Source organism: Sprattus sprattus (assembly GCF_963457725.1).
Source record: "Sprattus sprattus genome assembly, chromosome: 1".
Classification (NCBI taxonomy): domain Eukaryota; kingdom Metazoa; phylum Chordata; class Actinopteri; order Clupeiformes; family Clupeidae; genus Sprattus; species Sprattus sprattus.
Window position 1 is genome coordinate 34,669,147 of NC_137920.1, and position 27,690 is coordinate 34,696,836.

Below are 27,690 nucleotides of genomic sequence, written 5' to 3' on the forward strand. Positions count from 1 at the left end.
CCCCACACAGGCTAAGCAGGGCACAGGTGGGTGTAAATATGATATAAATATAAATATATATATATGCATTTTGCATGTATGGCTTTACAGAAAAGGAGGAGGAAGAAGATGCAGGCTGGAATTTAAATGGATCTCCTTGGCAACAATCTGACGAGCAAGCTCCCATAATTAAGAAAATTAGCTTTGATTATAAAAGTAATTTCAATTGAGGTTTTTGTTTTCAGAGCCTGATGGTTCTGCCATCTGTTTTCTGGTTTTAATTTTCTGAGGGATTCTCGTATAATTAATTGCGCTAGTAGGATGCATCTATAGATAATGTATTCATATTGAAGCATCTGTTTTAACATGGTAATAAATCAGTGGTTTTAAGTACCAAAATATATGTGCAAGTAATTATTGGTTAAAGACTCTCTTGGATGTCATAATGGTAATGTCATGAAAGTCAAACCAGTCTATAAATTGCTCCCTGGCAAAATCCCAAAGGGCCATCTCTGTGCATATGCTAAGCCACTCAGTCTCTTCTGCTTAGCAGTTATTGTGTGAAATGTTTTCTCCCTTACTCTCACTCGCCCCCCCCCCCCCCTTCCTCCCTCCCTCCTATCTATCTATCTATCTATCTATCTATCTATCTATCTATCTATCTATCTATCTATCTATCTATCTATCCATCACCTAGTCCCTGGCGGTGGTGGTGCCAACGGGACCCGGGCCTGCTACCCCTCCATGCCCATCTGCCTGCCCTGCTGGCCGGGCTGCCCGCGCTGTGACGACGGCTCTCCCTGCTGGGTCCAGGAGGACTGGCTGTTGCGGGCGGCCGTGCTCACAGTGCAGGGCCTCTTCATGCTGCTGGTCTTTCTCAGCATGCTCGTCACCTACCAGAACCGGGGAACCAAGGTGAGGATTGGGTTGGGGTGGTTGTAGATACGGTTCTTAGGCTTGGATATGGATCTATCCGTATAGCTCAGATACTGCACCAAGATGCTACCTGCCTCTCCAACACAAGTCCAGCTCTAAGAGCTTCAGAGCAGATTGAAGAGAGAGGGTTCTAGGACTGATGGGAGGACCACACCTGTGTCTCCTGGCAGGCAGCTGACAGTAGCTCTAGGAGGTGGGTTTGACCCCCGTCTGACCCAGATCTCAGAACAGGAATGAGGCACTACTTGAATTGCCAGAGGATGCAGGTCTAAAACTACTTTGTGCTGTGAGATGCGTTAGATTAAAGCTAAATGTATAGCTCATGTGGCTGCTACGTCAAAGGCACTACCAGCCTCTACAACACAGGCACAGCTCCTTTAGAGGAGGCTTTTATATGTACTCTGGCCAACTTTTCAAACGCACAATAAGCATATGTGTTCAACATTTGTTGGAGTTTGTTGTTTGGTCATCGTGGAGAGCTGGCTAACACAGCTAATTAAAGTTCACAGTTCAAAGTACTTATTTTGTCACAAAACCAAGACGAGACAGACGAGGCAGTATCAGACAGCTAAAAAAACTGAAGTACAATAATAAGCTCAATAATAAATATCAATTAATAATAAGATTAATAAATATCCAATAAAGAGTAAATAAAAAAACAATATATATATATTGAGGTGCATCAATAAGTGCAGGGAAGAGTGTTAGAGTGCAGTAATCAAAGCAGATGTTTAACAGATACAAGATGCCATAGATAGGATTATGCTGAACATACACATGAATGATAATATGTTTGGCTTGTGTGGCTCTTATATAAGCGATTATATCTGAACATTGCATGTAAATACAGTGAGATAATTGAAATCTGTCTGAATGGCTGAAAAACTGACGCTGTCCACTGGTTGGACTGAAAGAGAAGAGAAAGAGAAAAACGGCCCAGGGTGAAAGACAGAAATCCTCACCTTTGTGTGAAAAGGTTTGTTGCATGTGTGTGATATTTACACAGCATACAAGGGAAAATGTGTCAGATGTTGATCCATTTGTGTGTGCTTATGTGTGTATGTGTGTGTATCAGCCCTGAGACCTGGCTTTGTGTAACTTAACATGAGATGTGGCCAGTTTGAACAAAATGAGCTCATTCAGTCTGGATTAGTGGACTGCTAAACAGCCAGCCACTAAAATGAGATCAGGGATTTAGGTGTGTTGATAGAATCTAAGCACAGAATAAAATGGCTTGTTTGAGACAGATATAAGCAATGCCACACAAGCTCTGTTTATTGGAAACCTTTTGTACATCATTATGAATAACAGAGAGAAATTACGAGCTAGTATGACATCCCTACCAAAATATACTAAATGTGTGTGTGTGTGTAGCAACATTATACAAGTTTGTCCTGTGAGCTAGCAACAACACAGCACGGCAGGTTCAGTCTTGGCAATGTATTCTTGACAGGCTGTGGGTGGAAACTTTGATCGTGTCAACTGCCAACTACAGTAAGCTGCCATGTGACAAAACAAGCTACACTTCAAACCCAGGAGTTCTGGGGAGTGCATCGTCACCCTTTCTACCACCTTGCTGGCATTTTAAACACAATTAAATCGGATTAGTCCTTCATTTTGTCTAGCCACCATTGCTCGGTCTTCAGTATTAAAGCTTTTATGATGAAAACCAAACTAGGCTGACTGCATGGTCTTCAGTATGAATGTGCTTATGATAAAAACAAAACTAGTTTTAGAGAGGTGGTTGACTGCATGGTATAACAGTCCAAACAGGTCAGTGAGAGGGTCCTGCTCTCATGTGGCTATGATAATATGTCTGAGTAAGAGCACATACTAATGCTTATATTCCTGTTTTAACCATAAGTAGGAATTTAATGCCTGGGCTTGTCACAGGAAGGTTGTTGTGCTTGGTGCAAGATTTACAATTACATTAGAAACAATGCTCACCATAAATTAGATATTTGATCCCAAATCATTTCCCAAGGGCTACAGCCATGTTATGTAAGTCAGTAGAGTATCTTCACACCAGCAGTGTACTCCTTGTTAACACAGTCACCTCAGGAAATGTGCCCTGAAGCTTCAAATTTACCCAGCAATCTGAGCAAGGGTAAACACACATATCACATACATTACTGTGTTTATAAATCTGTCTACAGATGTAATATAACCAAATGGTGTAATCTCATCACTGGCCTCTGATGATACCATATTTTATCCTCACAATATCATATCAAGTCCCGTTTGACCCAGTCTCCACTGCATATGCTGCTCACCGGGGACCTCTAAGCTGGGTACAGTAGAGCAAACAGCTATCCGTGGACAGTCCATGCATGCAAGTCCAGTGGGTATTGGGAATGCTAGTAAGAAAGAGAGAGAGCAGGAAAAGTATTTCTCATTTTTGATTTAAAGAGAGATCAGGAAAGCGAGAGAGATAGAGATAGAGGGAGAGATAGAGAGAGGCAGACGGAGAGAGAGAGAAAGGGGGGTGGGGTATTATAATATTATCCTGCTATCGCTGTATCTGTGTTTGTTTTTATTCGTTTTGTTATTAATTCATGAGGGTGGTTGTGCACATTACAGCATTTTCATCAAATATTCCATAAGCAGGCTTTATAACCCTGGGAACCTAATGGTCTTTAAGTTTTTATGTTCTCCATATCGTAAAATGAATGCTTTGTAGATCACAGGCAAAGCCCCTCATAGTAAAAAATGTAATAATTTAAAGTATAAATGATGTGTTTACCACACAGTGTGGTCATTACTTGTTTATCTCCACAAGCCTTCTTCCTTCTTCAAACATTCTGTATATTCTCATAATCTCTCATAATTTCTCATCTCACTTTTTCACTCTCCCCCAACCTATCAACACAAACACAATACTGCTTCTTTCTCTCTCTCTTTCTCTCTCCTTCTCTTTCCCTCCTTCTCTCTCTATCTCTTTCCTTCTCTTTCTATTTACCTCATTTTCTCTCCTCTCTCTCTCTCCTTCTCTTTCTCTTTCCCTCTTTCTCTCTCTCTCTATCTCTTTCCTTCTCTTTCTATTTACCTCCTCTTCTCTCCTTCTCTCTCTTTCTCCATCTCTTTCCCTCCTTCCCTCTCTCTCCATCTCTTTCCTTCTCTTTCTATTTACCTCCTTTTCTCTCCTTCTCTCTCTCTCCTTCTCTTTCTCTCTTTCTCTCTCTCTCTCTCTCTCTCTCTCTCTCTCTCTCTCTCATTCTCTCTCTCCTTATTGCAGAGGATACGTGCATCGGGTCTCTTGCTGCTGGAGACGATCCTGTTTGGGTCACTGCTGCTCTATTTCCCAGTGAGTGCCAGATTAAAACATTCTCTGCAGATTAATGCACTGCATTTAGGATTATATTATAATGACTGCCCTAGACTGGTGCAAGGGGGCAGGGTACATTGCATAAGTGCCATCACAGAATATTGATTGCGATCCATCAGTTACTTTTTGGTTGTGATTGCAATAAGCCTGACTATATATTTGGATGTGCTTTTAGAAACAAGTAATCCTAATGGAGAATCTGGGGAAACAAGTGAATAAGCATTTCTACCTACGGTATCTATGGTAACCCTACGCTATCTAGGCATCTGTTTATGACAGCTGATGTTTGTCTCCATAAATAAATGATTCAAAACATTTATATACAGATATTTAAAATGACTTAACCAACTATGAGTCAATACTTGATCACACAAAAAAAACATATAAAGAAATACTAAATATATCTTATCTGATGTTAAGTGAATAAAATGTTTCACAATATAAAAAACCTCCACACTTCAATATATAAGGGCACCAGAAACAAGAAGGGGGAAATGTTACAAAAAGATGGATTGAAGAGTGACCCGCCCACTCTGTCTGCATGGCAAAGCCTTTTAGAGTCTGGCCCCAGTCCAGCTGGAAAGGGCACAGGTGGTCCAGTCTGTCTCATCTCGGCCAGCCTATCCACAGGGGACTGTAGTTAGCTTTCTAACTCCACAGACATTTGATGTGGCTGTAGTGTGATCTGGTGTGTGTGTGTGTGTGTGTGTGTGTCCTCTCTCTTTCTCTCTGTCTCTGTCTATGCGTGTGTGTCCTCTCTCTTTCTCTCTCTATGTCTATGTGTGTGTGTGTCCTCTCACTTTCTCTCTCTATGTCTATGTGTGTGTGTGTCCTCTCTCTTTCTCTCTCTATGTCTAAGTGTGTTTGTCCATTATCTTTCTCTGTGTGTGTGTGTGTGTGTGTGTGTGTGTCCTCTCTCTTTCTCTCTCTCTCTCTGTGTATGTGTGTGTGTCCTCTCTCTTTCACTCTCTGTGTCTATGTGTGTGTGTCTTCTCTCTATCTCTCTCTCTATCACACACGCACACACACATCATCACTCTCTTTTACCATCATAAACTGTATATGCAAGCATATGCACACATTTGGCTACACTAACACCTATTCCCTTTTTCTGGAAAGGTCTTCATCCTGTTCTTCAGGCCCAGTACCTTCCGCTGTATCCTGCTCCGATGGGTCCGACTGCTGGGCTTCGCCATCGTTTACGGCACCATGACCCTGAAGATGTACAGGTTAGTTCCCGATCCACAGCACTTGCCTGTCTGGAAACTTCCAGTCATACAATTCATCTGGCTCTTGTTTGACTGATATATCACTAAAGTCACATAGTTGACCTAATGCACCTTTCTATTTTTGCAGTCACAGCACCTAGCTATAGAGAAAAATAAACAATACAAAAATAATACATTTCTTCTTAAGTTCACCTGAAATCTACCTGGTCAGGCACAGCTGCACGGAATGACACCTGTGGGGGTTGTCTCCTCATTCCATCCAGGATTCTGAAGGTGTTCTTCTCCACACAGGGTTCTGAAGGTGTTCTTCTCCACACAGGGTTCTAAAGGTGTTCTTCTCCACACAGGGTTCTAAAGGTGTTCTTCTCCACACAGGATTCTAAAGGTGTTCTTCTCCACACAGGGTTCTAAAGGTGTTCTTCTCCACACAGGATTCTAAAGGTGTTCTTCTCCACACAGGGTTCTAAAGGTGTTCTTCTCCACACAGGATTCTAAAGGTGTTCTTCTCCACACAGGATTCTAAAGGTGTTCTTCTCCACACAGGGTTCTAAAGGTGTTCCTCTCACGCACCGCCCAGAGGGTGCCTTACATGTCCAGCACCAGCCTGCTGAGGATGCTGGGAGTGATGGTGGCCACTGTGAGCTGGTTCCTGTTTGCATGGACCGCAGGTGTGCTGCAGAACCGTGACCGCAACGTTCCGCTCCTCGTCACTGCCACCACGTCTGACGGCCAGGGCTTCAGTCAGTGTGACATTGACCGCTGGGACTATATGATGGCTCTGGGTGAGAGATTGGTCATCTGACCAATGAGTAATTTCAGTTTATCCAAAACTAATTCACTGTAGACAGATGGCCTTTACAAGGTGGCAACAGGGAAGTGATTGGGTCGTGGCTCAGTAGGACGGGAAAAGAACAATTATAGGTGCGGCTATCAGCTGATTAATGTGTGTGACGTTCTGGGTCTGGAAATGACCAGCTAGTGACCACAAGATAATTCCCTTCAAGAGTTTGTTGGAGTTTATCATTGACTTTCGTGGGCACATAAATTGCACTACATCGTTTTTCCACTACAGTGTAGTCTTTCAATCCAACATTCAACCTTCAGCTCCTCTATTTCTCTCTCCCTTTTCTTTGCCGTCTCAGCGGAGCGCCTGTTCCTGTGCTGGGGCCTCTTCCTGTGTAGCGCTGTGAAGCCCGTGCCCTCCGCCTTCCATGAGCCTCGCTACATGAGCATCGCCATCCACAACGAGATGTTCCTGTCCTGCATGTTTCATCTCCTCCAGTAGGTCAAAGGCTACAGACACTTTTGTAAAGATTCACCTGCTTACAATACAATTTTACAACTTACAATAATATCCTGAAATACTGCTATAATAATGAATGTTAAGCTTGCAAGGCCAATATACTTTTTTCCATTTGAAGTCACCAGATTTTCATACATTTTAAATGACATGTGAAATACCTGAGAAAAATGTTTCATCTTCTCCAGTAGGTCAAAGGCTCTGGTCATTTCTATGATACAAGATTCACCGGCTTAACCTAGATGGCCCCCATGTTACCACACTTAAAGGATTGCTTTATAATAATATCCTGAAAAGACTGTTATAATCATGATTGTAAAATTCGAAAGACAAATTAACTTTTTTTCCATTTGAAGTCGCCAGATTGTGAAATACCTGAGAAAAATTGAACCTGCATCAGTATTTCGGTCCCTCTCTATCCTTAGTTTTTCCCATCCCAGTCTTCATCCTGACTGGACCCTCCTGCTGGAGTTCACTCACACTCATGCCACCATCACTGTGACACTGGCACTGCTCTTCGCTCCAAAGGTACAGCACTTCGGAAATGTGTCATTCTAAACACAGGCAGAAAACCAAACTACCAAAACTGTTTTCATGAGTGAGAAACCATGAATGATATTCAACATGCAGATTAATAACTCCAGGTGCATCTCATATGTCCAGGTCATTGTACAAGAAAGTCATATTGTACCTCAAAGCCAGGCCAGATGGAAATCGGTGACATGAGACCATCCAGTCTCATCTAAAGAGAACAGAACAGAAACACTGTTAAAGTGTTTCAAAAACAAGGCTTATACTTATAGTATAACTGTATTCTGTGTGTATGTGTTTGTGTGTGTGTGTTCTTTGTGTGTGCTCTGTGTATGTGTTTGTGTGTTCTGTGTGTGTGTGTGTGTGTGTGTGTGTGTGTGTGTGTGTGTTCTGTGTGTGTTCTGTGTGTGATTGTGTGTGTGTGTGTGTGTGTGTGTGTGTGTGTGTGTGTGTTCTGTGTGTGATTGTGTGTGTGTGTGTGTGTGTGTGTGTGTGTGTGTGTGTGTGTGTGTGTGTGTCTGTCGGTTCTGTGTGTGTTCTGTGTGTGTGTTCTGTAGTTCCTACACGTGTCCCACCCAGGGCGGGAGGTGATAGCAGCTGAGGTGTATGAGGACGAGGTGGATCTACGCCGTAACTACCTCAACAGCAGCTTCACCTCTGCTTGGAGTGACCATAGCGTGGAGCCAGAGGACATCCGGGTAAACTCTAGCTCCCCTCTAAAGCCCATTATTGGTCAACGTACCTGCACTATGCCCACACCTAAATTTGTACACTGGGGGTCTTTGGAATAGTGCACTAGTGGAATGCTGGAATAGTGTAGTGGCTGTGGTCACTGTGGTAAACATGATACAGTATATCCACCAAACTAAACTGAATACTTCCTAATGCAGAAATCCTTGATATTAACATCAATTTATGCTATACATTTTCCATGATATTACCATCAATTTATGCTATAAATAAGTCCTCATTCATTTACACAAACAATAACAAGAGTTGTAAAAGTTAATTGTAATGGGGAAAACATAAATAGAATAACCATTAATAAACTATCCTTAAAATAAGTCATAACTATTTTATTTAAATGTGCAATTTCATATACTGATAGTGTTCAGCAAAATAAATAGCATATTTTTTCTTAACTAGCTGTGTCAAATTGGTTCAAATGCCAGTTATTCACTCCACATGCACTGTTCTGTATCTCTGGACTCTAAACTTGATCATTTTATAGCAAATCCCTTTTCTTCCATTTCACCAATTGTACCTTTTTCCCTGTCCTTTTCACTTTCTCCCTTTGCACCAGGATGAGCTGAAAAAGTTGTACTCTCAGTTGGAGATTGCTAAGAATAAGAAGATGGCCAACAGCAACCCCCACATTCCTAAGAAGCAAGGCTCGCGTTTTGGGATTGGACGTTCCATCATGAAACGAATTGCAGATTTTCCAGAGACGTTATCACGGCAACATAGCCGAGAAGACAGAGGTGCCTCGCGTTCGCGATCACCAAGCTTGTTTTCATCCGCCTCTAGGAAGCCCACTGAGATAACCTATGTCAACTATAAGGAAGAATACCCCACAGACACATCCCCAAACTTGCCAGCCATATCCCAGAGTATTTATGACTATGCTCATTCAAGGACTCCTTCTAGGACTCCTTCAATTGCTGGATCCTTAACACCAATATTAGTGGACAAGAGGTTCTCCCAGTTCTCGCAACATTCCCAGCATTCCCAATACTCTGATTACTCCCAACACTCCCAGCAATCACAAACAGAGTCTATCGAGGCATCGCCAATGGTATGCAAGTCAGCGAGTGCCCAGAACCTTTCAATAAACAGAAACTTCCTACATCCTGGCGACAGCAGGCGTCAGAAGTCATTGAGTGCCGTTGTGAGCAATACAGACTATTACTCGATGGGAGAGGCTGCGCAGAGTGGCGCCACAACTCCAGAGCTAAAACACGCCGGCAGCATAAAAGAGCAGACGACGAACGCCCTTCTTGCTCAGTCTTTTGACAAGACTGATGTCTGTCCTTGGGAAATTGAGGCGGAGAGGCGACCTAGCAAGAAACACGTTACTATTTCCATATCCCAGAATGAGGGGGACGAGCCACCTGAAAAGTCACCTCCCCTGATAATTTGCCCGTGGGATAATGTTGACACCCTGCCCTCGGCCACAAAGCAGAAGAGCATAGACAGCGTGGACTCAGATAGTGACTCGGTCAGGCTGAAAGCTCCGATCTCCTCAAGTGCTCCAGTGTCGCCATCTGCACATGGCAAGCCCAAGGAGCTTCGTGTTTTCTCCTTCCGCTCTGCCACTAAAGGCCTCATGGCTGCAAAGGGGATAATACCCGAAAAGGGGAAACTCACTGCTACTCTGTCTGTTGAAGTGCCGAAGAAGACCCCTCTGCTGCAGAGAAGAAGCATGACAACAATCCAGGGTAGACATGGACTAGTAAAGCAAAATGCAATAAAAAGACTTTCCTCCACCGACTCTGCAGAGAGAAGCCCCTACAGACAAGCTAACCCAGAAGTTCTCGTCTGTCCCTGGGAGTCAGAAGTGGAGCTCACGCCTCAGTGCAGTTTTGAGAGAGAGGGTTCAGGCACTGATGGAATGGCCAGACCCATGATGCTGACAGTGCCAGCCAGGCAACGAAGCATAAAGGCTGATGTTTGTCCCTGGGAGGAGGCGGATCCACAAGATGGTAGTGCAACTGCCGCGGTGTGTCCTTGGGATGCGCCGGATGCTGCTGTACCTCAGGTTACACAGGGGTCTCTCAAGTCAAATACTGGGGTGCCCCAACCAGCTGAGAGAGTGATTTACGTCAACAATGCTAGGGGGAAACCAGAGTCAAGTCGAGCGCCAAAGAGACAGGACACAGTCCCTACTGAGGTGCGTCCATGGGATTCAGTGGAATCGGCACAAAAGCAAGATGGCCCCCGGGCAAGTGTGTGCCCATGGGAGTCTGGGGAGCCAGAGGACACTGGGGATAAAAAATCGGGCCCAAGTGTGACAGCTGTCAAGAAATCCCCACAGTTGACAAAACAGGTGACCATCACTGCAGAAGCGTGCCCATGGGAGTTCACTGAGCAACCTGATTTAGTTCAAATTAATATTTGTCCTTGGGAGACTGACAGCCCAAAACCTCCACTGTCAAAGCAGGCAGCTGTGGTCCATTCAAGCCAGGAGTCCATCGACAAAGAAAAACAACCCAAAGGGACTCCAAAATTACAACAGCAAGACAGTGTTCATGCAAATGTCTGCCCTTGGGAAACAGAAGAAAGCCCAACGCCGAAGGATGGAGAAGGAACCAAATGTCCTGTGCCAGTTAAGGCTGTCCCAAAAGTATCTCCTACACTGTCGAGGCAAACAACAACCTCAGCTGAAAAATGTCCATGGGATTTCTCTGAACCTCCTCCAACAGCAAATGTCTGCCCTTGGGAAACAGAAGAAAGCCCAACGCCGAAGGATGGTGAAGGAACCAAATGTTCTGTTCCAGTTAAGGCTGTCCCAAAAGTATCTCCTACACTGTCGAGGCAAACAACAACCTCAGCTGAAAAATGTCCATGGGATTTCTCTGAACCTCCCCCAACAGCAAATGTCTGCCCTTGGGAAACAGAAGAAAGCCCAACGCCGAAGGATGGTGAAGGAACCAAATGTCCTGTTCCAGTTAAGGCTGTCCCAAAGGTATCTCCTACACTGTCGAGGCAAACAACAACCTCAGCTGAAAAATGTCCATGGGATTTCTCTGAACCTCCCCCAACAGCAAATGTCTGCCCTTGGGAAACAGAAGAAAGCCCAACGCTGAAGGATGGAGAAGGAACCAAATGTCCTGTTCCAGTTAAGGCTGTCCCAAAGGTATCTCCTACACTGTCGAGGCAAACAACAACCTCAGCTGAAAAATGTCCATGGGATTTCTCTGAACCTCCCCCAACAGCAAATGTCTGCCCTTGGGAAACAGAAGAAAGCCCAACGCCGAAGGATGGAGAAGGAACCAAATGTCCTGTGACAGTTAAGGCTGTCCCTAAAGTATCTCCTACACTGTCGAGGCATACAACAACCTCAGCTGAAAAATGTCCATGGGATTTCCCTGAACCTCCTCCAACAGCAAATGTCTGTCCGTGGGAGGCCGAAAGCGTAGAGCCGCAACCTACTCAAACAAAGCAGGCAACTAGGACAATATCCAGACAAGGATCCAACTCCTCTAAAGCTAGTGTTAAGCCATTTGAGAAACACGACAGTGTCAAAGGGAATGTCTGCCCATGGGAATCTCAGGAACCTGAAGGGTCAGTGCAACCAGATGACAAAGCTAATGTTTGTCCGTGGGAAACAGAGAGCCCAACCAAGACCCTTCAGAAACAAGAGAGCACCAGAGCAGAAGCCTGTCCATGGGAAACAGAGAGCCCAACCAAGATCCTTCAGAAACAAGACAGTACCAGAACAAATGTTTGTCCGTGGGAGACAGGAGGCACTGAGGAAGCAAATGCAGATGACAGCACTGGTGCTACCGGCACCTGCCCCAGCAAAGAGATCACAGAGGACAACGTGGTAACGGCTGCAGAACAAAGAAATGTACAATCTCCAACTGAAAGCTCCGAAGATCAGGACGTAGGAAGGATCAACTCGCCCCTTGAACGGCGTGACGCTTTGTGCCCGTGGGCCATGGAGAGGACCGAACACGACGACAACTCCGACGTGTTCACTTGGGAGGAGAACATTCCAGAAGAGGACGAGGACCTGGATGCTGAATGTGCGGCGGAAGCATTTGTCTTCCCATCTGATTTGGGCTAAGATTATGTCATGACATTAACTGTTGACCCTTGCCATCACAGACAGCCTGCCACTCAGGTCAATGATGAGCGACATGGGTTGTGATAGGGTGACTTGGCCTGCCCACTAATGAACACTATCCCGGTGCACAACACTGGACAGACAGCTCTCCCCACTCCCCAGACTCCTTAATGCTCCTTTACCCTTTGCTCAACTTCATATTATGTGTATCTTTTATGTGTGAAGTAGTAAGTCCCTCTCTAACTTCATGTAATGCTTCGTTAGCCCAAAAATCGAATTGCTTAAACTGAGACGTCTAAATATTGATTGTTGGGAGGAATGTGTGCTTATAGAATGTGTATGTTTTTCTGATTTGTCATAATTACTCACAAGGTTCTCCTGAAAACAGTTACTGCTAAGAGACACTTTTTTCAATCCATCTAAGTTCTCTTCAGTGACATACTGTGGTAAAGGATGCACTGCATGTTCTATTCAACTGACGGACTTTGGAAGAAGGAATTGGAAGTAAATGAATCCATCTTTTCTGATTCCATGGCAACAAGAGAACAGAAAGATGTTATGGCCTGTGCAGCCAAATTTTCCAAATGCACAGGTCAGTGTGAGATGAGTGGATCTCCAAGTTGATAACACTCACATCTTTTGAGAGGTCAGCAGATATTTCAAGATGTCAGCTGAATCATTTCAATGTTGAATCTTAGATAGTCACAGAATGTGGGATCAAGAAACTGTGAAAAATGGTTTAGGTTGCCATGCACACACATACACAAATTACAAAGAATTGTTTTGTCTGTAAAGTCAGTTACACTGTAAACTGGTAACCACGGCAGTTAGTAAAGCATCAGACAGTGTATGTTCAAACAGTCCATCATGGAATGGTGAAACATGCCCATAGACTTATTTTTAAGGATGAATATGCCATCCTAAAAAACTTAAAATACTATACTAAATGAATTCTAAAAAATCTCTAAATCGGGAATCAACTAAAACTAATAAATATGAAGAACAAATACAACCATTTGTATTTAATAGTTGCTTACATGATTAGAGAGGGTTTGACATCTGTACCATACATTCTGTTGCAGTAAAGTGTGGATGCCTGGCATGTAGCAGTCAGGTGACCCTTTTTGAAATACAGGCTTCTGCCGAGTGTTTCCGGATGCATAATCATATACGTAACAAGAATTCCTCCCTTTTAATCTTAATACGCCCCTTTGATGTCGTCTTGATGTCCCTGTGAATATTTGTGTATTTCTTTTTCATGTTTTACTTTTGAACGTATTGATGCTTGACGTGCCAGAAATGTTTGCATGCAAGTAATAAAACACATCCTCCTTAAAATCCTTATGTAGTTGGATGGACAGTAGAACGAATGTCTGTTCTCATCTAATATCATTGAATTTTATCGGAGGTGAAAAAATTATATGTTATATGACTGGATGTGCTACTGAAACGTCTACTGCATTTTACTATTTTCTGCTTGTTGTGTTTTGTGGTCCTTGAACGGATGAGGTGTTTTTTTTTCAGGCACTTTTGTAAGTAATCCCTTTTTGTATGACACCATCTGTTAGAATAAAACCAGTCAGTGTTCACAGAGCAAGTCTTACCATGTCAAAGTAAAGAGGTTTGAGGGACATTTTATTTTTGTATTGCTGAGATGTTTATCAAATACTCATGGAGACAATAAACTTCTGACTTGCATCCGTTTATCCAAATGGTGATATTTACCACCAGAGGAACCACCTGGTTTGAGTAGTCTGGTGTGGAGTGGTAATCAGGCTTGAGGTAAGACAAAGTCCCCTCTGCCACATTAATACAAAAAAAATGTAAGAAAAATGAACTACCCTTTTGGATTGGTATGGCCTAGCAAAAAAAGTATGCAGAGGACAACACTTCACATTACCTACAGTGAACTAATGAGTGTCTGACCAATCCAGTGTGCTATAGACCTTTGACATCATTGCATGAGGTATGCCAAAATACTATCACTCTCATTATGAAGAGGATTTTCACTTGCATCACAGCATTCAGAAGTTGTTGCGGCTAATGCATCCATTGCAACAATATTTCTGTATTCAGTTTGACGATAATCACATTCAGTGTTTGTCATCACAGTACGTTCAGCTTGTGGTGCACTTTGGGCTCCTCATGTGTTCACCCCCAAGAAATTGACACAAAACTTGCCCTGTGGTCTGATTATCTGGCTGGGCTGGGAAAGACACCATCTGGTCAGAGCCATCTGCACCAGCATGATCACCAGTTCACTTTACAAAACACAAATCTGAAGTGAGGTTTTCTAGATTTTTTAGATAAACTACTCCTGTAGTTCCAGTGGAGCATAGCACCAACTATACCAAGATCTAAGGATGAATTATCCAGTTATAATGAATAACTTCAATCAGGTGAACTTTTCATGTTTCTATTGGGGCATTTTAACCCTTTTAAAAAGTGTTTAAAAAAAAACATCTATTTTTACCCACCACCATGGTATGTTAATATTTGGTAATGTAAATGCATTATATGCTTGCTCAAATACAAATTCAGTAATTTGGGTAAAGTGACAACATATGATACAGTTGCATCAGTTGGTTAAAGTGACAACATATGCTACTGTAAAATAAAATAATAAAAAACAATATTTGAGCATAATGAAAACATTTATTTAGAAAAACCTGGGGGAAGGGGGGGAAATGTACAGCCTGGGTATCTGAAGACCTGGTGCACAGCGCCTCTCACTGGTCTACTTGTGCCACTGCACTGCCTTGGGCTTGGGAACTTCATAGTTGAGGTCCTCAAAATCCTGCTCTGGTTTCAGCTTAGGTCCAGGGATCATAACAGTCTGAAAACATCAGGTGGCGGTTACAGTCATGTATGTACATAGAAGTGAAAACAGTCCACACTAAATGAGGTGCTGGTACTGCATACATTTTTTGTGACATTAAAATTCATGAAACAACATACACCATTGCACTTTGGATAGTCAGTTTCCTGAAAGGTTCCAAGGTAACAAAAGCTAGACTTCACAGAGGAGCCTGGTCTAATCAAGTTATACATTTTATACGCAAAATGAACAGCTCTCAAGTGGAAAGGCTTATTTAATGACAGTTTACATTTACCCAAAGTAGTGTGTGGTACGCCTCCGGCCTCGGTGGCTACGGCCGAATACCACCCGTGGGATTATCCCTTACATACCCCACTCCCACTCGTGCTATATTGCTTAATTATAACACGGGTAGATGGAATTATAACACGGGTAGATGGAATCCACCATTCTGAGAGTGAGTTCCGGGGTGTGCTATATTCGACGGTATAGTAACTGTACGACCTGTTTTCATCTACCTGAGCGTTCCAAATCAGTGCGCACTCAAAAGAAAATATCTAACCAAGATGGCGGCGTGTTGTGGCTAATGTAGTGGGGAATGTTTCATGTGAATTAAGCTATCTACACGACTTTTTATATGTCTAAATTGACTCGGTTAGTTGTTTCTATGCTACACGAATGTTGCAGAGTATTGTAAGTCTAGTGCTAGGCTTACAGACGTGAAGTTCCCAATGCTATTTGTCTGTTGCATAGCAACAGCCACACAAAGGGGGACTATTTTCTCTTGACTACTGAAATCATTTAAAGCGATACACAATGTTTGGTGATTAGAACTTTTTTGTGCTGAAAGGCAGCTTAGTGTTTATAATTTAATTTTACTTAATATTTATAAAGTCGCTGGCAACCGTGTTATAAAAGCAATAAGGTACGAGTCAGTACGGTATCTCCGCTGCGCGTCGGGCCTAACAACTCCCTCGAACAAGTACATTATTGACGATACCGTACTGCCTCTCGAACCTTATTGCTTAAGTATAACTCCATTGCCAAAATGATCCTCTTTTTAGTAAATAAATGTGATGTCAAAATGTACACCATAACACATCCAAGGCATACGGTTACCAAGGTTACCTTAATAACAGGGTCTTTGGGAGGAGCCCAGGCAGGCACTATCTTGCCATGCAACCTCCACCTGCCATAGGGGTTGACCAGGTGCCGCTCAATGACCAGGTACTCCAGCACGTCCCTCGGCTCCTCTTCATCGCCCATCATCAGGCGCCCAAAGCGGTCGTAAACGGCCAGCGTCTGACACAACAGGAAGCAACGCACCATGAGAAGAGGTCAAGGGTTAATGGATAAGAATGGCATGAGGAAATGACTGCAAACTGTTAGAAAGACTTGGACATGGCTGCAACTGACTGCAACTTGACCTGGACAACTGAATGCAATGGGCCAAATGACGGGTTTGTCACGCTGACGGTGAAACTGAACAAGGGGCCAAAGCTTTTAAGTCTCCTCATGAATGGGAACAGAAAGACACATACCATATGGTGCAAAGTTTTTTAATGCTGTGGCTTGCGGGCTTACCTGTTTAGTGTGCATGCGCACCGTCACCTGGGCGTACAGGTTGCCTTTGCTGACCATGTCTGGGCACCGCGCATGCACCACCTTGGGGGGCTCCAGGGACTCGATGAAGCGCCACCGTAACGTTTTATATCGATTACCTCGGACCATTTCCTGTGGAGCAGCACAAAGAAGATTATGAACACGCTGTGAAAACCATTGGGTTGATTAAAGGCTTTGACAAGGGTTGCTTCTTCCTAAAGCTAACTGTATACAATTCTGTCACCACCTGTGCCTTAAAATCAACTCTCTTAGTGGTGCCACATCAGACCCTGATGCCACCCTGACCAACATCAGGTCAATATAACAACATACCAGCCTGACTGAAGCATTATGTCAACATAACGACATGGAGGACAGATTGTAACATTATGTTATCAGTAGAACTTGGAAATACTCTGCTGCTATGGGCAATTTCACCCAAGATCAGATTGTCAAACGCTGCAAATGTGTGTGTGCGTGTGTATTTGTACTCATAATTACATATAGTTGAATACGTTTCACCATTTTACAAAATTTGACTTGGACCAGAGCTGGCAGAATAATTATACCTTTCTATAATGATCAGATAATTATAGTTTAATATAGTTTGTTATGCTCACTGTCTGGAGTTTAACCAAATGAATTGGTTGATTTAACTGGCACTGAAGCAGATAAAGTCTATTCATAGAATGGACCAATTTCACCTCAGCATTAAGTTGGCTTTTTTTGTGAAAAGCAATAAATGTCATATTTACAAACATGCTATTATGGTACACCAATGGCCTGTTGGAACTTACAGGGTAACATCTTTCAGTCACCAAGGAATGGAGTTTCACCTTATTGAAGCTAGGGAACAAAACAAGAAAGAATGAGTTTGCAAGACCTGGTCTGTGTTCTTCCATTTGATATCCACACAAACATTATTTTTATTATTTTATAACAGCCATCCATTTCAGTAGACAATAAATAGACACTTGGAGTAAACAAAGATACTTCACAGAAAACATGAAGAGAATGATAGATTGTTTTTTTCTCTTAGAGCGCTTTTCCAATGTAACCACTTCAATTTAAGACAAGAATGAATCATCCTCTTCTGGTGGGGGAGAAGCAATAACAGTCCTTACTTTGTAAGTGCATCATGAGCCTCAATAAAGATCTCCTGTGATCGGACAGCAAAGCCCTTGGTGGTGAAGTCAGCGTCATAGTCTTTGATTTTACGAATCCTGATGAGGAAAAAAAAACAATGCTAGACAAAGATATTTGACTCATCATGACAATGCATAGCTGACATCCCAACACAACTTTTACCAAATTACCACAACAAACTCTTTTGACGTGGCTTTAATGCTTCCATGATTCCTTGTTACAAATAAATAAAAAACAGGCTTGACTTACGCTAACTGTGAGGCAGCGCTCTGTTTTAACTGCTCTGTGCGCTGCTTGATTCCTTCCTTAGAGAGGGTAGAATGACGGGCGTCCCCCTCAGGTGGAATATATGGATCAACCACGCCAGCTTTCAGAGGAAAAACAGAGTATAAATGGGATTAACTCCTCTTAAAAAATAATGCATCTGAAATTTGAGTATACTTCTCAATACTTTCTCCACAATCCTTATGTTTCTACACAGTTCATACATAATACAAATTCTGATTAACCACAAGGAAGACAGATAAGGTACAATTTGAAATTAGTTATCGAGTTATTTGACATTAAGGCGATGGTATGACATCCGATATCCAATTTCAAGAAAGTGGTGAGCGCATAGCCTACCTGTGCATGAAATGTTAATAGGTCTTTCAATATACTGTTGTCTTGGTACTATCCCTGCTGCTCTTGCTTTCGCCTCCTGTTCCTCCTGGGTCATTGATTTGGATTGAGCCGAAGGAGGAACAAAGTACCGTTTCTTGGTTCGTATTTGGACGACCGTCGGGAGTGAACATCGTGTTTCTAGTAACACCGCGCCCTGTTTCAAATTAAATGGGGAATTCATAAGCATAATGTTTTCCCAGTAGCCTACTACAAACAGACATGCAAGCCGAACACATACAAAATAACACTGACACGGTATATTTTAATGAACACTTGCATCGATTGAAAATATTCCTTGTCTTATTGATGCACTCGGTTGGTCCTCGTACACTTTAGCCTAGAAATGTAAACTCGAACATCTATGTGTAGGACCTGATAGATAGTGATACACGATGTGACGTGTCTGACTGGCATTGACAGGGAATTGCAATTGTTGTTAGCCGACTTATCCATGCTGTTTATAGTAATAAAGCGGTTCATATGACTAACGTTAGCATTTTATAGTAACAATTTCACCAAGACGACCACACACACGTTAGTTAACGCCAACGTTTGAAAAGTCTTAATAGGTGTCTTTGGCATTAGCTCGATAGCTGTAGTATAACGACTGTTCGCTGTGTGAAATAGCTTGTTAACACCATACCATTATTGAGCTCCTGAAATATATGAATGTAGAATTTTTAAAAACGTATTAACCATAACAATGATTTGCAAAATCTGTTACATACAACCTTTAAAGCACAAGATGATACTCGATGAAGGGGCATCAACGCCCTACAAATGGAAGTCGCCATTTTGATTCTTCTTCTTCTTCTTCTTCAAAATATGTCTTGCTGGTCCTACTTGCAGCTGTTTACCACCAGCTACAGTACAGAAATAGTACTGCAATGTCGTTTTAAAACTAGAAACAACAAGAGACATAGGGAGACCCTCTTATGTCCATTGAAACAACACACAGAGGCTACATTTATGCATTTAAAAGGCTTAGTGCAGATTTAACACAGTATGTGTGCCCTGACAGTAGACTGTAACCATGTGCATCCATGTTAACACCAAAACATATCACGCTTATTAATGCATCCTTTTACACACACACACACACACACACACACACACACACACACACACACACACACACACACACACACACACACACACACACACACATTTTTGGTTGTTAGAATATTATATTTGTAGGGTATTTTTGGTCAACCTCAAGTTTGGAGACTATGCTTTGACGATAAAAAAATGACTAGGATGTAGACCTACATTTATTCGAATTAAGGCTTGAGTCAATTGATTGGCCCGGCTCAATAGTTACATTAGGCCTTACTGTGTCTCATGTTTGTCTGAAAATGCCAAACATGAGGATTTCTCAAAACCCTCAGGCCCCAGAATGAACGAACCCCTCATTTAAGGGGCCACTAGAACGCGGTGACGTAATTTCCTTGTAGTTGCGCGCACGTACGCACATCTAGTTGTTTCGGTGGAACTGAAGTGAGAGGGGAGGACGGATAGTTAGCTAGCAGCATTACAGAAGATTTTATGTTGCTGCTTCTGAGCAGTTGGGTCTCGCTGTCATTCGTTAAACAAGTCATTCCCCGAAATCCGGTTTTGTTTTCGAAGTCTGCATTACTCAACTTAAGAACATTCAAATTCAAAGTAAAATTCAGCACCGTTTCTGCAAACGCTACCATCCAAAAATATAATCACTATGCCTGAGAGGAGGCCTTTCGTACGGTTGCCCGCTGACGTCTACCCTGTCAACTATGGCTTGTGTTTGAAGCCCGACTTAATCGACTTCACTTTCGAGGGCAAATTGGAGGCGCGGATTGAGGTAAGTTTGACTGAAAAAAGACGCACTGGGTGACTAGGTTAAGGTTCCAGAGCACGTTATATTAGCATGCTAAATTATTCTGGAATTCATAGACCACGTCTTTGAGCTACCTAGCGAATAAGCTAACTATCCAACCAGAATACCGCGGTTGCTAGCCACAGCGAGCTAACGTTAGCTATCACAATTGGATAGTACAGTTAGCCTGGTAATGTCTCTGGCTAGGCGAATGTGTCTGTCTTAGCAGCTGTCCATGCTATCTAACGTTACAGTACGAGGTTAGGCAGATGTCTGTGTTCGACAACTGTTTGGGGAGATGGCTATGGACAATAGCTCGCGTGTAGTGTTTGATTAGGTGGCCTCTCATTGAGGGAATTATCGTAGTTAGCTATGATGCATACCCTAGGCTAGGTTAGTAGCAAGTTCACATCAGTCACCAGTTGTTCGGCTAGCCAACGCAATAAAATATTCTCTGTAGTGTTTTTGAATATGGTTGAAATCCCAAATAACGAGCATACGTAAACTGACCGGTCTCTGTAGCCAGTATTATAACCCAAATTATGTTTTTGTGCTTGAGTAAAGTTACAATGATAATAAGATAATATAATCAAGATCATATATCGTTTAATCAGGGCATAACGTTAAGTGGCAAGCCATGTTTACCAAAACATATTATGCTGTCTTCACTGCAAATCTTGTATCCAGGGTGCCCAAATTATTGAGTCATTTGAGTTATGTGGCTCACGCGGAGTTGGAAGTTCGGGGATAAAGCCAATAAATTATATGACCAAGTTCATATCGCTACCAGTTAAGAAGTTTGGTCGTTAGCTTCCGCTTTAAAATGGGTGTATTTAACTGCCAACGCTCTCTGGATCATGCAGAACAACATAATATTGTGCGAATTTGAGGAAATATAGATCGAGTGTCATTTGAACTAAGGTATTGCCTGAAAATATGTGTCGGGTTCTGCAGAGAGCAGGGAAATATATCATTATCAACCCTTTCTTTTAACAATGAAGAACTTCTGTTCTCATTGAAGACCAATAGGCATCGACCTTTGTGACTCGCAGCTGTTCTGACCAAAGCAGTGTTAAAGGTGTTCGCCGTCCAATCATGGTGGGTGTTTGACACTGATTGCCCCATGGGAAGTGTGTTTGTTTGGCTGTTGTGTTTTGTTGCGACAGTAAGTATTGCCCTGTCCAAAACCCCAAAGCTGCAGTTGCAGGTGCAGACCCAGTGTCTATGCAAAAAAGAAAAAATAATTTGCATGTTCATTGCCTTGCCGTACAAGGGCTGTAATGGGGTTTTGGCGCAGCTTATAAACTGGCACATAAAATGAGGGATGAGCTCAAGGTTTGACCACTAGATATCCACTGATTTGTTAACTTAAGTTTGGTAGGGCTGGAAAGCGTACCCTCATGATAACAGAAGTCACACTGAAATTGAATCAAAGCAGGTTCTTTATTCCAGTGTCCAAATAAAGGTGGTGTTTAATTTGTGTGCATGTTATTCATGCTATAAAAACTCAGTCCTAACAGGAAGAAACCATGAGCAGAACTGCTTGGAGCCGGGCAGGTAGAGATAGAAAGGGGTGGGGGGGTCTGCAGAATGTAAGGAAGGAGAAAAGGATACGCATGCTGGCATAGGCTTCATGTGGCAAATACAAACACAAGATACATGATGCATACAAGCATAAGATGGTATATACATGATGCATACCAAATTAATGGTGGATCAAATGGGGAGAGAGCAATCAAGTATCGTAGAACAGCTAATGGGTATACAGTTATGAAGCATCATTAACCTTGTATCATGGTTACTCCATACTTAGAAAGGACATTGTAAGGGGTTGAGGAACTATGCTTCGATATGAGTCGGTTACTGTGTTGTGCAGTGTCTTACAGTTTCTTCTTAAGGATCCTCCGGCGGACTCTTCAGGTCTCATGGCAGTTTTGTGTAGGGGTTTCTAAGAGGTGTGTAACCAGCATTATGCAGGGTTCCGCTTCCTGGAATGCTTCTGTGAAACCGAACGACTTTGTGCCTTGCTGGACGAGGACGAGTGACGAGTGTGGCTGTTTGGTCCGGTAGCTCTGAGAGGGCTTTTAGTGCCGTCTGATATTTATCAGTGACGTGGTTCCCATGCTGATGCTCTTTAGAAATCCGGTTGTTCATCAGAACTTCACTCAAAAGGAGTAGCCTAGGGGTACAAATTGGACGTCCTTCTCAGTGGAAAGCTGTATTGCAGATTGCTTGGCAATGGGGAGTGACTGTTCAGAGGGTGAGGAGAACCTGCTAATTGGGCTGAATTCAGCAGCATTAGTCACGTTGGTCCCCTTCAGTAGCCCTGAGTTGATGGTCTCTTGCAATCCTCTGCTGTCTGGTCACTCCCACAGGTTTGATTGGTGTCTCTGGAGGTCAAACCCAGGCATGAATGGGGAAGGCCTGATCTTCCTTCAACAATTCGGAGTCTGATTCTTGTGAATTTAAGTTTCGTTGAAGTCCTATATACTTGGGAGCTTGGAAGCTTTGAATTGCTCCTACATTCCTCTGCTGTCAGTGCAGCTCTCTGTTCTCTCATCTACAGTGGCCGTAAACTTGAAACTGTGACGGCCCACCTTGGTTTTAATGGGTAATGTGTCCTGGGAAACCGTAATGTCCTGTTGGCGTTTGCTGCCACCTCCTTCAACCCCCCCCCTCCGCTCCGAAACTTGCTCTCCCCCACCACCATCATGTCTGGTTGGCCAGCTAGTCGTCACTGAACCGTTAAATTAACTACAGCCCCCACAATGCCGCAAACTATGAATATCACTGGCAGAACTGGGCTATGCAGAGAGGAGAGAGAGAAAGAGAGCAGGCACAAGCGAACAAGACAGCCCGAGAGTGTGAAAGAGAGAGTGAGAGAGAGAGAGAGAGAGAGAGAGAGAGAGAGAGATAAAAAAAGGAGGGGGAGAAAAAAAGCATTGCATGGAAATTAAGTGTGCCACTGTGCTCATGGGCCAGAGCGGTTCAGGTCACATGGGTGCCTCTCACATTGCATCCAAGTCACATCGAGCCACAACAAGCCTCATTTAGACTCGAAAGCCCTCACCTCACCAGGAAAGAGTGGGGTTGGGTTTCTAAAACACAAAGCTACCACCATGTGAAGTTCTCTATCGCTATAGATTTCGGGGGGGGGGGGGGGGGGGAAGAGTAGTACAATTAGCCATGGTTAAAGAGCTACCTGTTATGTTTAATGGAAGTTATTTGGCAGGAACTGCCCTACCTGCTGTGGACTTTTTCAGCATTAGGAAAAAAAGAGAGCAGTGATGTACTAACATTGCAGTTCAATAATTCAATACCAAGGGTCTGGTTCTTCATGATTCTGTGTGTATATTTGTATGTTTATTATGCCTCAGATATCAGCACATCTCAGAGGGATACACCTACCGTTAGATGACCTGTTATTAGCATAGTATCAGGTTGCCATAGCGGTATGACTCGGAATGTTTGGAGGCAGGTCCTTAGACAGATTTCGAAAGACACAATTACGCAATCACTCCTCTTATCGCAAATCTGTTTCAAAACAACAACCCTACCCGCTCCGCTGTCAATTAGGCTGTTCTCGGAAGTCAATTTGGTGTGTGTCTCTCCCAACCCCCCCGCCTATCATCAGTTATTACATGCCCTTCAGCAACTTGGGAGTAGTGGTTGATGTGCCTGACCTATTCAAACTCACCTGTGCCAGCTCAACAGAACACACTCATCTGCCCCAGAGCGGAAAGGCAGCGCACCAGCCGTGCAGTCTGCACACCACAATAGCAGCCACACCAAACAACAATGCCCTTTCTCCGAAAGCCTTAGTTGTTGAGGGGGAAAATCCACATTTCTATGGCCACCTATTGTATGTTTCAGCTTTAGATTCAGGCTGAAACGGTATAGATTCCAGCCTGGGAGGCCTGAAGAGGGTCAATTCCCGCACTACTAAGGGTTGAACAGAGTACTTGAGAATTCAAGTAATTGAGTAGGTACATCAATTCTTGAGCTTGTACATTAACATTGAGAATTTGTTCATCAAGTGATGCTAGTGTGTAAGAACTGAAACTGGATCCGTTTCTAAATATGGTTCATTGTTGGTTTTGGCTACATTTGACATACTGTTTTTTTTGGAGTCGGAGGTGAAGCAGGTTTTGGAGGGAATTGAGAGCAGACGAGAAGGGTCGATGAGTGTAGCAGTGTTTTGGATGGCACTTGAGAAGTATAGCATTTCAGTTCCGATCTGATCTGTCTCTCCTTAGGATGTCAGTTTTAAACCAGCTCTCATGTGCACTCAGTTTTCAGTTAGAGCCCTTGGTCTCTAGGAAGAGGAAGTATGTTGACAGCAGAAATCAATTGTTTGGAAGTTCTTTGATATAACAATATTGTTGTTGTGAGAATAAACGTGCAGCAATTGTGGATCGCTCAAACATTGAGTCTCATATAAGGGACAAGTAAAGTAGCAAGGCCCCAGTACTCGAGATTTTCAGGAAATTACTCCGGAGATTATTTGATTTCTAAAATTATGTTCTCGTGCAACCCCTACCCATTTCTTGGCTCTATAGTCGGAAGGCAGCCAGTCAAAAAAAAAAAAACAGAAGCGCATGCAGCTTTTTTGGTCACTTCTCTCACTTGGTCGTGGGCACTCCGCACATCAGTGCTCTCTCACGGTGCGGATGAGTGAGAAGAGAGAGGTGTCCGGTTATCACAACTGCCATGGTCCAGTGCTTGTGTGCCCCAACCCTCCCCCTACCCTCTAAGTGGCGGCCTGCAAGCAAAGAAATAAACCACAGCTGCAGTTGGCATCCAGAGTGCCAACTGTTTAGCGAAGCATACCACAGTGTCAGCAGTTGGCAAGCGGCATTAATATCAGCGATCTTAATCTCAAATTCGGGTAATTGACCTCGGTTAACCAAGTGAGGAGAGGGGCGCGCTGGCTGCCTTCGCTGACGTGGACTGATGCCGCTGTTGTTGTCTCCTCGCAGGTCGTACAAGGAACGAATCAGATTGTGATGAACTGCGCAGACATCGACATCATCACAGCGTCTTTCGCGCCCGAAGGAGGCGAAGGTGAGTCGAGCAGGGGAAACAGCTGGTGGGTGGGACACTCAAGGCTCTTGTGGTAGTGGTTGACAAACACTGTCCAGTTCTTTTGAAGTATTTGGCAGACTCTTGGTTATGTATGCCTTGGTTATAAACATTTAAATGGTTTAAAAACCTCGTTTGTCGATTAGTTTGTTTTTGTTTTTACAAAAAGATCACATCAGCACTTCAATCATTTTTTCTGTTTCTCTTGCCTGAGCACAGTGAGAGGCTAGCGTAGCTCACCGGGAAAACATTAGCAGGCGCATCAGAGCATCCTGCACTTAAGAGGCATCTCACAAACGCTGTTTAAGCACTCACTTTAATCTCACAACAGGCAGGAAGGTAAACATGCTGCCTTGTTTCTGTTAGCATGCCTGAAAAAGACTTAACAAAAATAAGCAGTGGTGTAGTCATAGCCTCTCATTGAAGTAGAGGCTATTGTCATGCACAGCGCAGCTCAATAACTCACACAAAATGAATATGGTTGGAGGCACAACTAATAAGTTTCATCGCCACAGATGCTCATATCACATAAGCCTCATCTATTTATCTAGCAGTGTTGTGTGTGGCTGTGTCATTAGCAACATTAGCCTAGTGTCTGCAAAATCTGAAAATGGGCTAAATAACTTGGCAACAATTAGCCTTGGGGTGCAGTGCCACTCGTGCGTTAGTCCTTCTTTTCCTTCCCCTCCCTTCTTACTATAGACACAGTTACATAATACAAGGTCACATTAGGGAAGGTCGCGGATGAGAGGCTAATGCTATCTTGAAAACAGTGAACTATAACAAACGCCTTTATTTCAGCCACTGTAGAGTAGCACAGGTTTTTATTTATTTGGGTGGTAAAGCATGACATGGTGCCATGTTATTTTACAGTATACACACGCATAAATGTCCTATGTTCTTTTACAGTATACGCACGCATAACTGTCCTATGTTATTTTACAGTATATAATGCATAACTGTCTTGTGTTTTTTAAACAGTATACACATGCTTAACTGTCCTATGAGTATAAAATAATAATTTTATTTGGGTTTCCTTCAAGCTGTTTGTTTTAACCAAAGTGCAAATGGTGCTTTCATTTGACAACTGTAATGTCTCAACAATGGAATTATAATTTTTTGTCCCTGCTAGAAATTAACGCCACGGGGTTCAACTACCAGAACGAGGATGAGAAAGTCACGTTGTCGTTCCCCAGCGTTCTCCAGAAAGGTAAGTCTGAGGGTCGGGGACGGGGACGGGGGGTTACGCCGCTAATCTCTTTACACAAAAACAATTGTACCAGTATTAGTGGGCCCCGTACACCAGCCGCCTCGCATTCACAACAAACGGCTATCTAAGATTTTGCACCTCTGCTTAACGGAAATTTCCACTCACCACATTATCCGACATGCTGCTTTGTGTGTCCCCCCCCCCCCTCCCCTCCGCTTCATTGTGTGAGCTGTCACTCTGTAGAATGAGACGCTTTCTATGTAGCGGCTGGCAACAAGCTCCATGTCAACAGCACTCTCATCAGTTGCCATAGTCATTTCCTCGTTAGGGGGCCATTTACAAGACAAGCTCGTTTTTGTAGTGTTTGAATTTGTAAAGCGATTGTGAGCTTTCAAAAGACTACATTCACCACTTAACCACCAGCAGCTGGTTGGATCCACCACACACCACACAACACACAATACCGACAATTCAGTGTTGCCCAGCAAGTGGGGGTTTGGCCATACAGTAAAAGTACATCCTAGAGATGCATGTCTTGTCAAGAAAATTGCAGTATATGTATAATATTTTGTGAATTTTCTCACAAATGTTCTGTTTGTATTGTAAAACGTGTCGTCCATTATCCTGTCGCTGTTTTGTTTTGTTGAGTGCAAGCTGGTTTTGTTAATCACGGTCCCTCCCCCCTCTTGCTCTCTCAGGGTCGGGTTCATTGAAGATCGACTTTGTCGGGGAGCTGAACGACAAAATGAAAGGCTTCTACAGGAGTAAATATGCAAGTCAGACAGGAGAAGTCCGCTATGCTGCCGTAACACAGTTTGAGGTAAACACAAACAAAAGAGCAAACAAACAAACAAAGACACACCTGGACATTAAACACCGCCTAGAAGGTGCACTCTGCATACTGTGACACTGTTCCCCTTGCAGAGTTGACCCGCCATAAGCCTGATTTACTACGTATTGCTCTGAAAGCTGAATTGCAAACCTGACTTTATAATGGTAAACCTTGAGTGTCTGGTAATGGTTAACTCTGCTTGTAGAGCTTGAACAGGAATAAAGGACGAATATCTGTAGAGAGGAAGTTAATGGACGCTGTGCCATCTGGAGATGCGGGCAGTAGATGCGTGTGTGCATGCGCGTATGCATATGTTTGAATGTGTTTCGGAGAGGCTAGGCACATGTTCTAATTTAATCTCTGTCCCTCTTTCTTTTTCCTTGCTCTCTCTCTTTC

General features: G+C 43.2%; 3 protein-coding genes across 4 annotated transcripts in view; 2 read left to right on the top strand and 1 right to left on the bottom strand.

Moving 5' to 3' along the window:
- The window catches only part of gpr179 (G protein-coupled receptor 179), a gene marked incomplete at both ends in the record, with an annotated part of 18,074 nt that extends 5,985 nt beyond the window's left edge, over positions 1-12,089 (top strand). The window contains 10 exons of the mRNA XM_080843861.1: positions 1-26; positions 677-894; positions 4,151-4,219; positions 5,360-5,469; positions 6,013-6,251; positions 6,612-6,750; positions 7,195-7,297; positions 7,858-7,998; positions 8,604-10,346; positions 11,574-12,089. The exon at positions 1-26 is cut by the window's left edge and continues 71 nt beyond it. Coding sequence (XP_080699987.1) covers positions 1-26; positions 677-894; positions 4,151-4,219; positions 5,360-5,469; positions 6,013-6,251; positions 6,612-6,750; positions 7,195-7,297; positions 7,858-7,998; positions 8,604-10,346; positions 11,574-12,089 — 3,304 coding nt within the window. The remainder of the gene's footprint in view (positions 27-676; positions 895-4,150; positions 4,220-5,359; positions 5,470-6,012; positions 6,252-6,611; positions 6,751-7,194; positions 7,298-7,857; positions 7,999-8,603; positions 10,347-11,573) is intronic.
- A 2,641-nt stretch (positions 12,090-14,730) lies between these two features.
- On the bottom strand, positions 14,731-19,152 carry mrpl45 (mitochondrial ribosomal protein L45; the record flags this gene model as incomplete). Of its 2 annotated transcripts, none has more annotated exons than XM_080836116.1 (8): positions 14,731-14,925; positions 16,036-16,209; positions 16,492-16,641; positions 17,307-17,355; positions 17,634-17,732; positions 17,905-18,022; positions 18,280-18,472; positions 19,050-19,152. In XM_080836116.1, 8 exons carry the CDS (start codon positions 19,110-19,112, stop codon positions 14,827-14,829), a joined length of 945 nt encoding a protein of 314 aa, XP_080692242.1. In that variant the 3' UTR covers positions 14,731-14,826. The 2 variants fall into 2 exon arrangements, with proteins under 2 accessions (XP_080692242.1, XP_080692241.1); XM_080836115.1 differs by having other exon boundaries at positions 19,047-19,112.
- A 658-nt stretch (positions 19,153-19,810) lies between these two features.
- npepps (aminopeptidase puromycin sensitive) overlaps positions 19,811-27,690 on the top strand; it is a 27,832-nt gene continuing 19,952 nt past the window's right edge. The window contains exons 1-4 of the mRNA XM_080843875.1: positions 19,811-20,155; positions 25,150-25,234; positions 26,385-26,462; positions 27,161-27,282. Of these exons, the coding sequence (XP_080700001.1) occupies positions 20,033-20,155; positions 25,150-25,234; positions 26,385-26,462; positions 27,161-27,282 (408 nt within the window). The 5' untranslated portion in view covers positions 19,811-20,032. The remainder of the gene's footprint in view (positions 20,156-25,149; positions 25,235-26,384; positions 26,463-27,160; positions 27,283-27,690) is intronic.